The 15,509-nt window shown below is 36.3% G+C and overlaps 1 protein-coding gene across 1 annotated transcript; it reads left to right on the forward strand.

Moving 5' to 3' along the window:
* The first annotated feature begins 7,468 nt into the window (after positions 1-7,468).
* Positions 7,469-13,310, forward strand: PYHIN1 (pyrin and HIN domain family, member 1). The gene is made up of 5 exons (XM_008587964.1): positions 7,469-7,633; positions 10,574-10,858; positions 11,799-11,944; positions 12,804-12,971; positions 13,143-13,310. The coding sequence occupies exons 2-5, from the start codon at positions 10,594-10,596 to the stop codon at positions 13,308-13,310; spliced, it is 747 nt and encodes a 248-aa protein (XP_008586186.1). The 5' UTR covers positions 7,469-7,633; positions 10,574-10,593.
* Positions 13,311-15,509: the final 2,199 nt, after the last annotated feature.

The raw sequence follows: 15,509 nt of genomic DNA on the forward strand, positions 1-15,509 counted from the left end.
ATAAGATGCCAGGATTAAGACAATATCTTTCAATAATAACCATAAATGAAAATGTATTGAATTCCCCACTCAAATGACATGGAGTGGCTGATTAGAATAAAAAGTTAAACATAACTATATGCTGCTTACAAGAAACTCACTTCACCTATAAAGAGTCATATAGACTAATAGTGAGGGATGGAAAAAGATGTACCATGCAAATGGAAACCAAAAATAAGCAGGAGTAGCTATTCTTATATCAGCTAAAATATGCTTTAAACCAAGAACCATAAAAAGAGACAAAGAAGACAACTGCATAAGGATAAAGGGATCTATCTAGAAGAAAATATCAATCGTAAATATATACACACCTAACACTGGAACATCCACATATATAAAGAAAACATTACTAGATATAAAGAGAGAAATAGACTCCGAATACCATAATAGTGGGAGACCTCAACATCCCTATCTCAGTATTAGACAGATCATCTAGGCAACAAATCAATGGAGAAACACAGGATTTAAACTGAACTTTATTATTATAATTTTTTTTTTATTGAATCATAGTTGATTATACATATTTTGGGGATTCAGTGTTGGCACATGTTGATCAAATCAATATTACTACTATATATATTGGTACAAATTGTACGTATTCTTTATGCCCATTGTCCAATCTCTCCCTATACCCCTCTCTCTCCCCCCTCTCACCACTGATAGCCCTAGATTTCTTCTCACCCTCTGAAAGAGTAGTGCTTACTCTGATAATTTGTTGCCTAGATGTCCTGTCCAATGCTGAGAAGTGTGTTTGGGTCCCCCAATATTATCACAGAGCAAATGCTTCTTCTGTCACTCTGGAATGGGCTTTGTGGAGAGACATCTCTTCTTTTCTTTGGTCTCTGCTGGTGATTCTCCTTGTGTCAATGCACTCCAGTGGCTGGTGTACCATCTGCGTGGTCGTTGTGATGTCTAGCCACTTTTGCAGCAGCTGTGGTTACTGTGATGGCTGTGGTGGGCCACCCACAAGGAGGTGATGTTATTGGCATGCTTCTTGGCACTGGTGGTGTGCCTGGGCTGGAACTAATTTTTTTTTTCTTTTTTTTTGTGACCGGTAAGGGGATCGTAACCCTTGGCTTGGTATCATCCACACTGCGCTCAGCCAGTGAGCGCACCGGCCATCCCTATATAGGATTTGAACCCGTGGCCTTGGTGCTCCCAGCGCCGCACTCTCCCAAGTGAGCCACAGGGTCAGCCCTGGAACTAATTTTTTATCCTGTGCTTACTTTTAAAATGGGGAACTTCCTGTGGGAATCAGTACTTGAGCTGTGTGGTTGACCTAAGTTGCTGCTTTGCTGCTGTTTCCCTAGGGAAGGCTTTTTGTGCAGCTCAGGGTTTAATGGTTGACCTTATAGGTACTTCTGGCTCTCCAGAGACCCAGTGCACCTGGACTGTGTAGAAACTCTGAACAGGGCCTGAGTCTTTTCATCAAACTGCACCCCATGCAATTCTGTATTCCTGAACAGTCTCCTTTGAGTGGTCCTGCGCTGACTGGGAGACAGATTGGCTGACCTTGCTGTGTCCCAGTGTTCCCCTGGGGCCCCATCTCCACCACTGCTTGTGCTCCAAACACTTGCCATGGTACAGGCCTTGTGCCAGTCCCTTGTGATGACCTACCAGCCTCTGAATGGCTCATTTTTTTCAGTTGTTCTGGCTCCTTGTTCCTGTGTGGGTCCCTGGGAACTCTATTAATGGTCTTGCTGTCCTATGGCCACCAAGGCCCTCTTCTCCCCTGCTGCCTCCAACCAACTCCATCTGAAGGACACAGCTGCAGCTTTTGCTGGCTCCTGCTCCATGTGCTCAGTAGCTCCAGCCTTAAAGTGGCCACAGCATGAAAGGCTCCGAGCAGTTTTTTCTTTCTCTCATCATGGCTTCTCCTGCCTACATGAACTCCATAGGTCTCTCCTCCTCTTCCCCTGAGTTCTAGCAGCCCCAGCTTGGCTGTTGTTACATTTTTATAGTTGTATATTGGTTGATTTGTGAGAGTGATGCTGGGGATCATCTATTCTGCCATCTTGACCAGAACCTAAACTGCACTTTAGACCATTTGGATTCAGCAGACATCTACAGAACATTTTACAACTACAAAATATATTTTTTTCTTTTCAGCACATTGAACATTGTCCAGGATAGACCACATGTTAAGTCAGAAGTCTAATCTCAAAACATTTTTAAAATTGAAATCATTTTGGGCTGGCCCCGTGGCTCACTTGGGTGAGTGTGGTGCTGTTAGCGCCGAGGCTGTGGGCTTGGATCCTATATAGGGATGGCCGGTGCGCTCACTGGCTGAGCGTGGTGCGGACGACACCAAGCCAAGGGTTGTGATTCCCTTATCCGTAAAAAAAAGAAAAAAAATTCAAATCATTTCAAGTGTCCTTTTACACCACAAAGACTAAAACTAGAAATCAATAACAAATGAAACTCTGGAAACTAGACAAATACATGGAAATTAACAACATGCTCCCAAATGATCTATGGGTCCCCCAAAAGTTAAACAGGAAATCAAAAAAACTTCTTGAAACTAATAAAAATAAAAGCACAACATACCAAACCCCGTAGGATACTGCAAAAGCAGTACTGAGAGGGAAGTTTATTGCAGTAAATGCCTATATCAAAAGAAAGACTTCAAATAAACAACCTAATGTTTGCACTTCAGTGAACTAGAAAACCAAAAATAATCCAATTCTAAAATTAGCAAATGGAAAGAAATAATTAAGATCAGAGCAAAAGTAAATTAAATAAAGACTAAAAATAGATACAACAGTTCAACAAAACAAAAAGTTGGTTTTCTGAGAAGATAAACAAAATAGACAAGGCATTAGCCAGACTAACATAGACACAAAAGTCCTCAACAAAATATTAGCAAACAGAATACAGAAGGACATCGAAAATATACTTCATGACCAAGTGGAATTCATCCCAGAAATGTAAGGCTGGCTCAACACACACAAGTCAATAAATGTGATATATCACATCAACAGAAATCTAGGACAAAAATCGTCAGTGAATTTTTTCCCCTTCTTTCATTTTCTCTTTTTCTTCTCTGATATAAAAAGCTGTACAGTCATGCATTGCAAGTTCTTGCTGCCACCCAAGATTGCCTTGTATGTAAGTTTTCCCTGAATAAATCTTTGACTACTTATCAATCTGCAGTAGTTTTCCCCTTTGGTCTGAACTTATCCTTTGCTTACAGAGAATGGCTCTTGGTCCCACAGGAAGTTTTTGCAACAGCCACCTTGTTTAAATACATTCACACTTGGTGTGAGTTTTCCACTTCTTTTATTTCAACTTGTCTGTAGAATTTAATCTTCTAATAGCCCTATTATAGAACAATATAATTTAATTAAAATCACAAAATAAATATGTTCAGTAGTACACAATCTATGGAAAACAGGATAATACAGAAAATATGTATGTAGTGGGGAAAGAAAATAGCACCATATCAAGTATGAGGTAGGAGATAAGCTTTGAATCCTACTTTCCACTGAGATCAACAGACCAAAGTTCTAAGCTGGTACCTGGAATTAACAGTTTCATTCAGGTGGGAGTTGGATAAAACCTTCAGTTTTCGGAAGGAGAAAGTAATTTGGTTTAGGCTTTTAAAAAATCAGGTTTCTGTGTTTTGACACATAAAATCCAACACCAGCATGAGTTATGAAAATTGAAATACTGCCCTTGTGCTAATATTCTAAGTGCAGAATTTTGTTAAGAGATACTAAGGAATGGCATTCAAGGGGAAAAGGCTTAAAAGGAGAAGGGAGGGAGTTTTCGGTGATGGGCCATAATAATCAACCACATTGTATATCGACAAAATAAAAATTTAAAGGGGAAAAAAATAAAAATAAAAATAAAAGTTAAAAAAAAAAATTAAAAAGAAAAAGGATATAAATATTAGGCTAAACAAAAAAAAAAGATTTGTAGAAGTTAGTAAGTCAAGAAAGTAATTTTGCTTAGCAGTCAAGAGCAAGGGCTTTGGAATAAGATAGATCTAGTTTGAATCTGGCTCCAATACTTACTAGTTGCATAATATTAGGAAAATTGCTTAAATAGTTTTGATGGACTGGATTGTGTCCCCAAAATTCATATGCTAAATCCCTAACCCCCAATGTTAGGGTATTTTAAAATGAGGCCTTTTAGGGACTGGTTGGTTAGTTCAGTTATACCGTGGTGTTATAACACCAGGGTCAAGGGGTCAGGTCTCTGTACTGGCCAGCTGGCCAAAAAAAAAAAAAAAAAGGAAAAATGGGGCCTTTGGGAGGTAATTAGTTCGCGAGGGTGGGATCCTCATGATTTTATTAGTGAGAAGAGGATCCACACCAAAAACCAAATTGATCAGCACCTTGATCTTAGACTTCCCCTACCCCCAAATGTCTATTGTTTAAGCTATCTAATCCATGGTATTTTGTTGTAGCACCCCAAGCCGATTAAGACAATAACTTTCTCTAAAATGGGGGAACTCTGAATCTTAGGGTGATTTGAATATCAAGGGAGATAATGCATATACATTAATTATTACAGTCCCGGTGAGTTGTGAGAAATCAGTATGCTGTAGGTACTATTGTTCTTAGCAAGGTAAAGACATTGAAAATGCTGATAGGCAGAAGAAATGTCACATTCACACACTCAAAAGAATGAAATGACAGAAATAGCTCTGTACAACTGAAACTTTGGTTTATGTGGAAGGGTATGGAAAAGTGAAGCCGGAGAGGTAAAATAGTAAACTGTCTTTAGTTACAAAGAGAAAAATGGAGTGTTACTGTAAAAAATAGTTACATAACTGAGAAATTTTATGCAGAAAAATGTCTGGTCACTCTTTCATTTTAACGTATATATATGTATACCATGTACAAGTATTTTTTTTTCAAAAGAGTAACTAACCTAAATTGTTCTAAGGATTGAGTTAATATGTGTAAATATTTAAAACTTAACCCCCAATAAATGTCATTTATCATCTCAATGCACGCGCACACACACACACACACACACACACACATATATTCTGGCAATTATTCTGAGGAATGCATTAGAGAGAGACCATGTCTGGAGTCAGTGAAATGAATTGAAAGCAGTGATATGCTGGAGCCTATTCATGCCCCAGCTAGAAATTAGAGAGAACTGATTGTCAAATATGCAGGAATTTCATGAGCTGGTTGCTAAATATTTGATATTATGAAATCAACAGAGGTGGTTATATTTACACCATGGAAATTGGCAAGTGTTATAAATCAGGGCTCTTCTGTGGTTATGGACATAGTTGGATTAATATCTGCCATGTTTGTAACCGTATTCTATTTGTCGCATTTGTTCTTTGTTTCTTGGTCCCTTATTCTGTTTTTAACTGAGCATTCTACATGATTCCTTTTACCTTCCTCTCTTAACACATAAATTATACTTCTTTTTAGTTTTTTTTAGTAGTTGACTGAGAGTTTCCAAAATATATTTTTAAGTAATCTAAATCTACCTTCAAATACCACTATATCACTTCACATATAATGCAGGTAACTTATAACAGAAGATTCCCTATTTCTCCATCTCTTCCTTCTCTCATATCAATTTAGAATAAGAATAATTTGCAGAAATTATTTTATCTTTATGTATGCCTTCTCTGACACTTTTCTTTTCTTCTTATAGATCTGAATTTTGACATGTCATTTTTCTTCTCCCTTAAGAACATTTAACCTGTCTTGAAGAGGAGGCCTACAAGTAATTCTTCACATTGATCCTGGGTGTTTTATTTTTCTCTGGCTTCTATCAAGATTTTTTCCTTTGCCTTATGTACAGTTTGAATATGACATGCATAGATATGAGGCTTTTGGATATTTATCACACTCAATATTATCTGTGCTTTCCACACCTGAGATTTTGAGTCTATGATTAATTTTGAAAATTGATTGGCGACAATTGCTTCAAATGCTTTTTCTGCTTTCTTCTGTTTTGTTTTTTTTTTTTTTTCACCTACTAGTTGTTCAACTATGCATATGCTACATTTTATAATATTATGCCTTCCTTTTGCATTTCGGTATGGAAAATTTTTATTGATCTGTCTTTGAGCTTACCGATTATCTCCTAGATTGTGTCCCCTCTACTGAATATTCTCCATTTCTATTACAATGGATCAAATTCCTTGCATTTCCTTTTGATTCTCTCTGTTTCCTTTTCTCTGCTTATATTACCAGTCTCCTCTTGCATGCTGTCTACTTTTTCCATTACAACCTTAACATATTAAATCATCTGAATCTGGTTCTAATGTTTCTTTTGACTCTTCAAACTCTGTTTTTCTTTGTCTTTTAGCTTGCCTTCTCATTTTTTGTTGAAAGATAGACATGTTTTATCAGGTAATAGGAGCTTAAATAAATAGATGTTTAGCATGAGATTTTATGTTAATCTGGCTAGGTGTTAGAAATGGGTTTAATGTTTGCTATAGTTGTAAGCGCCAGAGGCTTCAAATTCCTTTAGTGATCTTTTTATCTCCCCTCTTGACTCTGAGCTTTTTTAAGCACTTCTCTTCAGAGAGATGACATAAATTATCAGGAACAGGAATGTAAATGGAATGACACTACAGATAATATAGATATGAAAAGGATAATAAAATAATATAATGAATGACATTATGCCAGTAAATTTGGTTACTTAGATGCAATGGACAAAATTCCTAAAACAGGAATTCAAGGTTTCACTGTTCTCATGATATGAGCCCACTACCTCCTGTGTTTACTCATGGAAAAAAGCAGGAAAAGTGAGTAATCATAAATTTAATTATTGAGGGAAAGCAGCCTAGTACTAGTCAAGAGGGCAGCTAGTGTCATAATTCTACATATTTGCGCAAGGAGCTACATATTCATAATGATACCCTGCTTCTGGAAAGCCCCAGGTTTGTCAATTATTAATAACTGGATGACTACTTAGTATAAATAGTCAGTATTTAAACCAATAGAAATTTCATAGCAGACTTACTCCCATCCCAGAAAGGGAGTCAGGTACTTGTAGCAACAGACACCTCTACCAAGATTTCCTCCCGCCACTTCTACATTGTAAACAGGAAAGGAGGGAGAAGCAGCTGGGTAATTTACTTTACTTCTCTTATATTTGAGATTTATTTCAGGGAAGATTGCTTTCTAATGAACTACACGTAAATCTGCTGGACAAGGAAGTCCTAATGTTGGGACTGCTCTTGTCTGTTGGTATTTGTAAGAAAAAAACTTTAAGTATAACTTTGCTATAATATTACATTTTGATTGAGACTCGGTCAGGAAGGAAACTGTTCATTTTCTCTGACTAGCAGAATCGAAAGCTAAGAGCCTTGATGGGAGGAGTCGCAACATGATTTTCTAACTCCCCTCTCCATAGAGGAAAGCACCGTACAAGACAGCCAGCACTAGTCAAGTTATTAAGTGACTCCAATCAGTGCTATTTTTCCTTGTTATCTTTGGAAATACTTCATTTTCTTAGAATTTCATGAGATTATAACATCCTGCAGTTCAGTTTCTGAGAGCTTTGCTGGTTTATCTTCCTACTCAAACAGAAAACAAGTACTGATTCCTGCATTTCTGAAGATCCCAAGATCTGGGTTACTGTGGAAAACTTTTTCAGTGAGGTGAGTCCTGTAGGTATTCTTTTGAGGAGAATTTCCAGACATCTCCTTGAAATCCACAAGATCACAAGGGAAAAATCAGTGCTGGTTCTTCAGGATGGTGGGTGAGGGGAGTAGGGCGGGTATCTACTGTGTTCAGAAAAGTGAAAACCGCGGGTGCTTGATTTTAATCCTTCATTTACTTAGGCAGATAATAGACATTTTTTATTTCACCATAACTGATGCCTGAGCAAAGGGAAACACATTTTGATGAATAATTTATATGAGTATATAGCATCTTAAGTTGATATTTAGCAGAGGGCTTTGGTTTTCACGGCTGGAGGGAGTGTACGAATCTTGGCAGCTGTGCCGGAAGTCTGGGTAAACGACAAGATAGTGACACACAAAAAAAGTAGCATGAAATAATATTAAATAATAAACACATCTGTACATAAAGCTGTATTGTGTGGTATTTTCCTAGTTCTACAAAACATGAGAACAAATTCATACATGCAGAGAAAATGTCAATTTTTTGAACACAGCTATTCAAATACATGGTGTCTTTGTAATTTAATGTTTAACTTTTATGTTAGCTCCATTTTACATCAAGTGTTAAAGGCAATATTTAAATCATGTTGGGATTACTTTCTAACTCCTGAAAATTAATAATGTGTTTTTCTAGTGGCAAAGTATAGGGGAGAGGCAGGAGAGTCAATTAGAAATAGATTTATTTTCCCTACTTTTAAAATATTTAAAGACTTTTTGTATAGACTAGTACAATATTTCATGAGTGCTTGAACAGAATGTGAGATTTTAAATGTTGATTTCAGGATCTAATATATGTTCAATAAATCTTGTTAAGTTTATTGATTATGTTCAAGTTTTCTAAATCTTTCAGACATTTTTTTTACCTTATTTACTTAGTAATTAAGAGATAATATCAAAATCTCTTACCATGAAATTTTTATACTTGTTGTTCTCTGAAATGCATATGTAATATATATGTATACACACAAATATAAAATGTATATTATGCATATATGTGATGATGTATAAGTATATACATGCATATACAGGCATATAAATTTATATGTGTGTGTGGGTATGTGTGTATGTGTGTGTGTATAAGGAGTGAAATATACTACATAATACTATTTATAGTACCATTTAGGACTAACAGGTAATAACAAATAATCTGTATAAATTTATTATTATTAGATAAATCCATAACTAAAACTTTTGTACCTTTTTAGGAGTTGAAACTTTTATCATTATGTGGTATCTGATAATACTTTTTGTATTAAATTCTATTTAAAATTACACTAATGTAGATAAACTGAATTTCTTTTACTCTTTGCATGATATTTTAAGTTTTTTTTTTTTTTTTTTTTTTTTTTTAGTGAACTTTTATTAACAACCTACACATAGATTTCTTAAACTTTGATGAAAGTTGTCATTTAACTGGTTAGGACTTTCATGTATATGCTGATAATTAACACATTACATATGTTACGTAATTATATATTAACATATAGTGCTTCTGTACTCTCCTCCCTGTTTTTCTTTTTTTAACTTGTACCTCTATCTTAAGCAAATACGTTAGTGAACCGTCATATTCATTTCCTCCATTCCTCCACAATGTTGATATACTTTTTATTTCTCTTTGATCATGGCTTTATTTTTAAGACAGAGGCACACCTAATCAAGTTTATTTTTCACCTTTCTTTCTTTCCTTTTGGCCTGATTATTTCTTGACTTTATTGTTTTCTTATTGAATATTCCTTTCAATAAATGTTTCTGTGTGGGTTTTTGTCTTGCAAAACGACTGAGGCCTTGAATATCAGAGAATAGATTTTGAGGCTCTCCTGTTTAAATATCATTTTGTCTGTATTAAAACTGTAATTTTAAAACTATTTTTTCCCTCAAGAAAGTTTGAGAGCACCTCTTCTGTACTTGTTTGGCTAGATATGTGTTGAAATTTAGAATTTGGAGGCTTCAGAAAGAATATTTAATGTGTATATTCTAAGTACCATATTACTAGAAACCCCACTGAGTTCTGGATCATTACCTCAAAGCCAAACACACTAATATTTTAGCAACAAGACATATGAATGTTCAAATTTAAGTGGAATGAATAAAGATTATGCATAGCCTCCTGTCACTTCACATATAGTTTATTTCGCGAATAAATTGTGTTGTCACACTGACAAAGCAAATCAAAATTTTTCACTTCATACATTAGATATGGGATTTTGAACGAGTATTATATAAAAATTTTGCCATTGTGCTGCTGCAGGCAGTTTTGCTGTTAATAATCAGTTTCAGTCTGATTCTTGAATCTTTGTAGGTGCTTTACTCTTTATTTCCGAAGTCTTACAGAGTGTTCATTTTGTTTTTTGTATTCTTTAGTTTCACTACAATGTGTCTTGTGTAATTTTTCCTTCATTCTACAGGCCTTTTCAATCTGAGGAAGCCTGTGTTCTCCTTAGAAGAAAGCAATTAAGACCCCCAGAAATATGAACATTCCAATCATACAAAAGTACACAAAGACATGGTTCCTAAAACAAAAAACATTATGAATTTAAAAAGAAAATTAGAATCAATTTTATGCACTGAGTATCATCAACGAAGTACACAAGATGCTAAAAAGGTCCACAGGAGTGGACCTCTACACATCTCACACTCTAAACACTGCAACAACTGCCTGTTTCCTGACATCCTTCCACCACACCCACCCGGACTGAACACAACCATCGTCATTAGTAGGGAAGATTTTCCTAGAAGTTTCTAATGCAGCAGTCCTCAATTCATTTTCCACAGTGACATGTATGGTAATTATGTCCCCGTTTGTCACACACACCTATGGACAATACTTTCATACTGGTCACTCACTCACATAGGCATATCCAGTCTTTTAATTGTCTTTAGAGATGTGTAACACTGTGTGCTGTTTTTCTTTCATAGGCTCACTCATATCTTTAGAGATGGTGAATGAATACAAGAAAATTGTTCTACTGAAAGGATTAGAGAACATCAGTGATTATCATTTTAAAGCAATTAAGTCTTTACTGACCCATGATTTAAGACTGACTGGAAAAATGCGAGATCAATTCAACAGAATTCAGATTGCTGACTTGATGGAAGAAAAGTTCCAACACGATGCCGGTTTGGACAAATTAATAGAATTCTTTGAAGATATACCAACACTTAAAGGCCTTGCTAAAACTCTTAGAAAAGAGAAATTAAAAGGTATTAGGGAACAGGGAACACTCCCTCCCTATCATTCTTCCCTAACCCTTCCCAACCTTGGATAGAACCTCACCTTGGTCATGGTTGATACCTCTCTTTCCCAAATTATACCTAAATGGGCATAAAAATCTTGGTACTTCAGATGCCAACAAGTGGAAAACTTAAGGCATTCCTTTTCCAGAAGTTATTGGTGTATTTTGGAGGGTGTATTGGGATGCAGTAGAAGAACAAAAGTGAGATGGAGTTGATTAGAGACTGAAACTTCCAATGCAATAGAAAAATAAATAATGAGGAAACAAAATCCTGAAGATTGTTGCATCTATTTAAAATATGTGCATGTAACCAAGCAATGTTTCTGTTCAACTGAGACCATTTAACCTATCATTACCCTTTATAGTAAAAAAGACAAGGCAGCATGTAAATGTGTCTAACTCTCAGAGATGCAACCAAGTCCCCTCTTGTAAAATCAAAAAACTTTAAAAAACAAAAATATTTTAGAAGAGCAAAGGTCAATAACATTGCCTTGTTATTTCACAAATTGAGATCATATTTCCATTCAAATTTGAATAGATTATTTGCAGAAGATAACCCAACAGACAATATTAGAAAAAAACTTTCTATTTTTAAAAGAAAAAAAAAGAACAGAATTAAGAAAAGATTTGACTGAGGTACATGGAGTTCAGAGGACAGGAGGGATGTGCTCACTGCAGAGGAGACAAGTAAGGGAAGAACCAAGGACCATGAGACAGTGCCTGTGCCTGTGCCTGTGTTGTGACTGTTGGTCACTTTGCAGCCAGGCTGGGCTCATGCAGTAAAGGCAGACACTAGCATACCTAGACCACAAACAGGAGCTGAGAGTAAACAGTACTGAAATTGCTTCAGCTGTCCTACACCAGCTGCTTTGGATTTATGTGTCCTCCTTCCTCCCCACCCCCATCAGTTGTGAAGAACACTAAATCTGTTTTAGCAAAAGGAAAAAAACCATCGAAAAAAAGCAAGCAAGGAGAACTGGGTCCTGCTACACTTACACCTACCACAAGCAAAGTTCTCAAATCCGAAGGAGCAGAGGAAACTCCTGTTGCTCAGGTAAGCTGAGGAAAACAAGCAGGCTTGAGATCCCACAGAAGACACTCTGCTATGGCTCTTCCACTCAATCTCTCCATCAGGCAATTATTTCTTCATTAGTTTCCCATCAAGTTTTAATTGACAAAATTGCGTAATAATTGATCATCTTTTTGTGCAAGGCGTGAGTTAAGCACTTTTAGAAACATAATGTAACTATGTATACAGTCATGAATTGTTTAACCGTGGGTATGTACTGAGAAATACATCTTTAGAGGATTTCATTGTTGTGCAAACATCATATAGTGTACTTTCACAAACCTGATGGTATAGCCTATTGCTCACAGGCTACAAACGGGTACAGCGTTTTACTGTACTGAATACTCTAGGCAACTGCAACACAATGGTAAGTATTTATATATCTAAACATAGCTGCACATAGAAAAAATATAGTAAAAATGCAATATAGTCTAATGGCACCACTGTCTTACATGTGGTCTTCATTGACCAAAATATTGTTATGGGGCTCATGACTGGAAATAAACATTATATCTTTGCTCCTATTAGAGAGGTGCATTTATTTGAGAATCAGGTGGGAAAATGTTTTGCCCATGTTTACAAAAACCTAGTTTTTCTAATTCCAAATCAGTCACACTCCACAACACCAGTAATTAGAAGAATGATGTGTATAACTTTTTCCTCTTCTTTTTTTAACGAAAACATCTACAACCCCCTCTTACAACTTGCTGGGGGATGGGCAGCACTCCCTCAAGCTCCAGGAAAAACATTTTTAGTTATAATAAACATACTACCCAGTAATGAAAATGTGTTCTACTTCATTTGATAATGAAAACCATTAACAAAAAAATTAAACTACTTTCAGAAAAGAAAAAACACAACCACAGAAAAGACTGGAACCAAAAAGAAAAAGGTGCCTGAGGAGCAGATGCAGCCTCCCTGTCCTGCAGGAGCCAGCACGTCCTCTCCCATGGGCCATGCCCCACCTGCCCAGATCTCATCACCAGCTCCATCCAGCACTTCCTCAACTGAGGTACACTGTTTTTCCTGTTCTCCTTCTCTTTCGTTTCCTTCTACCCAAACTATAGGAATTAGACCTCAAAATTCTGATCTCATCTCCAACTTAAAAACAATGCAATAATTAACTAGTTAATCTACCGTATACATTGAGAATTTATCACATTTTAATATTTTGCTTCCACAGGGATACTTGATGAACCAGACACTATCCCTGACTATGGGAAGGTTCCTGTCCTGTGTTGTTCTGGGGGAGGGAACGAGGTGTCAGGTCAGGACTGTGCAGGTGGAAGCAGCAGTGGGCTCACTGTCTGCCGCTCCTGTCCCTTTCATACCTCTCCCCTTTGCTCGCTAATCCGTAAAAGTTTCTTTGATACACACCATGCTCCTTTCTTCAGGATTTTCACACACCATATTTCCTCCACTTGGATAACTCTTTTAAAGCTAAATACATTCACCCTCTGGATTCCAGTATTGATTTCCTATCCCACAGGAATCTTCACATAGACCACTGCAACCTAGGTGAAATCTTCATAGTTCTCTCTTTGGTAGGACCTCATTTCTTTCTTTTCTGCAACTTACCACAACTATAGTTAATAAGTGTTTATTTTTCATCTTTACTCTGATTTCTAAGATTAATGCTACTTTGTGAGTCTGTGGACAACTGTATCCCAAAACCTAGTTATGTGTCTGCCTTGCAGGAGGCTCTCTCTCTCTCTCTCTTTCTCTCTCTCTCTCTCTGTATGTGTATATATATATATATATATATATATATATATATATATATATGTCTTTGGTAAACGATGAAGGGGGCAGACTACAATGGGCCACAAGTGACAAAACACACTAGCTACTATTAAAACATGCTCTATTCCTTATTTTTCTTATGCCAGATTTTTTTTAATACAAGACAATTTTAGAAAAAAAAGTAGGATATGCAGACAACCAGCCAATCTGACTAAAAATAACTACATTTAAATTATCTGAAATTCCAACATATATATTATGCCACATTTTTCTCTACAGACTTTTAGATTTTCTCCTGTATATACATGATTTTTCCTGAAAATAGCATCATACAATACTTTGACTTACATCTCTCTGTATAGTTGTATAAATTACCTTTATGTGGGTCCTGTATTCAAGTGGTTCCTTGTCAGGTTGCATATCACTGTCACTGTTGTTATTTTTATGTATAAGTCAACTGTTACTGATTAACTTGCATTGAAGAAAGAGCTCTCCTGTGTTAGGTTGAATTGATAACACTGATAAAATTTCAGTCATCTGAGCTTTGACATTGTCATAGCAAAGATTGCAATGCTGGCTTCTGTGTATTTAGAAGAGGGGATTAGGGAGTCCAAATTTATGCTAGTATTCCAGAGAAAATTGACAGAGGGATGATCATATAAAAAAAAAAAAGAACAACTTAAAAAATATACATATATTTTATATACTGCTTATTAAAAAATATATATTGCTTTTATATATTATATAACAAGAAGAAAATAATCTATTTTCTTTCAGAAATTTAAAGACACAGTCACCCAAACTTGTGACTCCAAACAGATGAATCCATCCCAGGAGCAGTGTCCTCCTCCACAAACTTCAGTAGTCAGCCCACCTCCTTCTGAGTTCCATCCTCAGAATTTTCAGGCTGTTCCACAAAACTCACCCAGCAGTTTCCTAACCAAGGTATTGTCTTTCTCTTCTTATTACTTCTGTCTCACAGCAACGTAATTAACGAGGGCCATCATATCTTTGAAAAACCATCATCTCATTGAATCTCTACTAAATACAATCTTTATTTACTTAAATCTCTCCAAATGAAGCATGTATATGCATTGGGATTCTACTAGATTCTAATAGGCTTTGCTATCACAAGGCATATATTCATAAAAATCAGTACTGACCGATTGCTGTCTTTTTTTGCTCCAGGTATAGAGAGAGTGTGGGGAAATAGCCAGAAAAGGAAAGACGAATACAAGGGTGTGTTCATCATCCATATATCAGTTTCCTCTCTATCACAAGGCATATATTCATAAAAATCAGTACTGACCGATTGCTGTCTTTTTTGGCTCCAGGTATAGAGAGAGTGTGGGGAAGTAGCCAGAAAAGGAAAGACGAATACAAGGGTGTGTTCATCATCCATATATCAGTTTCCTCTCACCTTTTCACCTTATTCACTGACTATACTTCAAGTTTTACTTTAAACACCTTGTTTACTTTCCCAAATCAAGAGTTTTGACGTAGGTTACTATCTTTGTTGGAATCACTTTCTCCGGTCCCTTCACTGTCCCAACTCTCCACAGGTGCCAGCCTAAATCCCTTCTTAGGGCAAGTGCTCACTGATACCCACCTTTCAGAATAGGTTAGATTCTTTCACTGTTTGTTCTCAAAGGTACTCCATTTATGTGCTTTTCCAGGTCTCTTTACTTCTCTTTACATTATTTAAAAAACTGGAAGAAAGGTTGATTTTCTTTATTTCTAGACCATAAGTTCAGAGTATAGGTACTCTACCTCAAAGGGACAGAACACAAGGAGGCAAATGTCAGTT

This window comes from Galeopterus variegatus, unplaced genomic scaffold (assembly GCF_000696425.1).
Source record: "Galeopterus variegatus unplaced genomic scaffold, G_variegatus-3.0.2 Scaffold4606, whole genome shotgun sequence".
NCBI classification, from domain to species: Eukaryota; Metazoa; Chordata; class Mammalia; order Dermoptera; family Cynocephalidae; genus Galeopterus; species Galeopterus variegatus.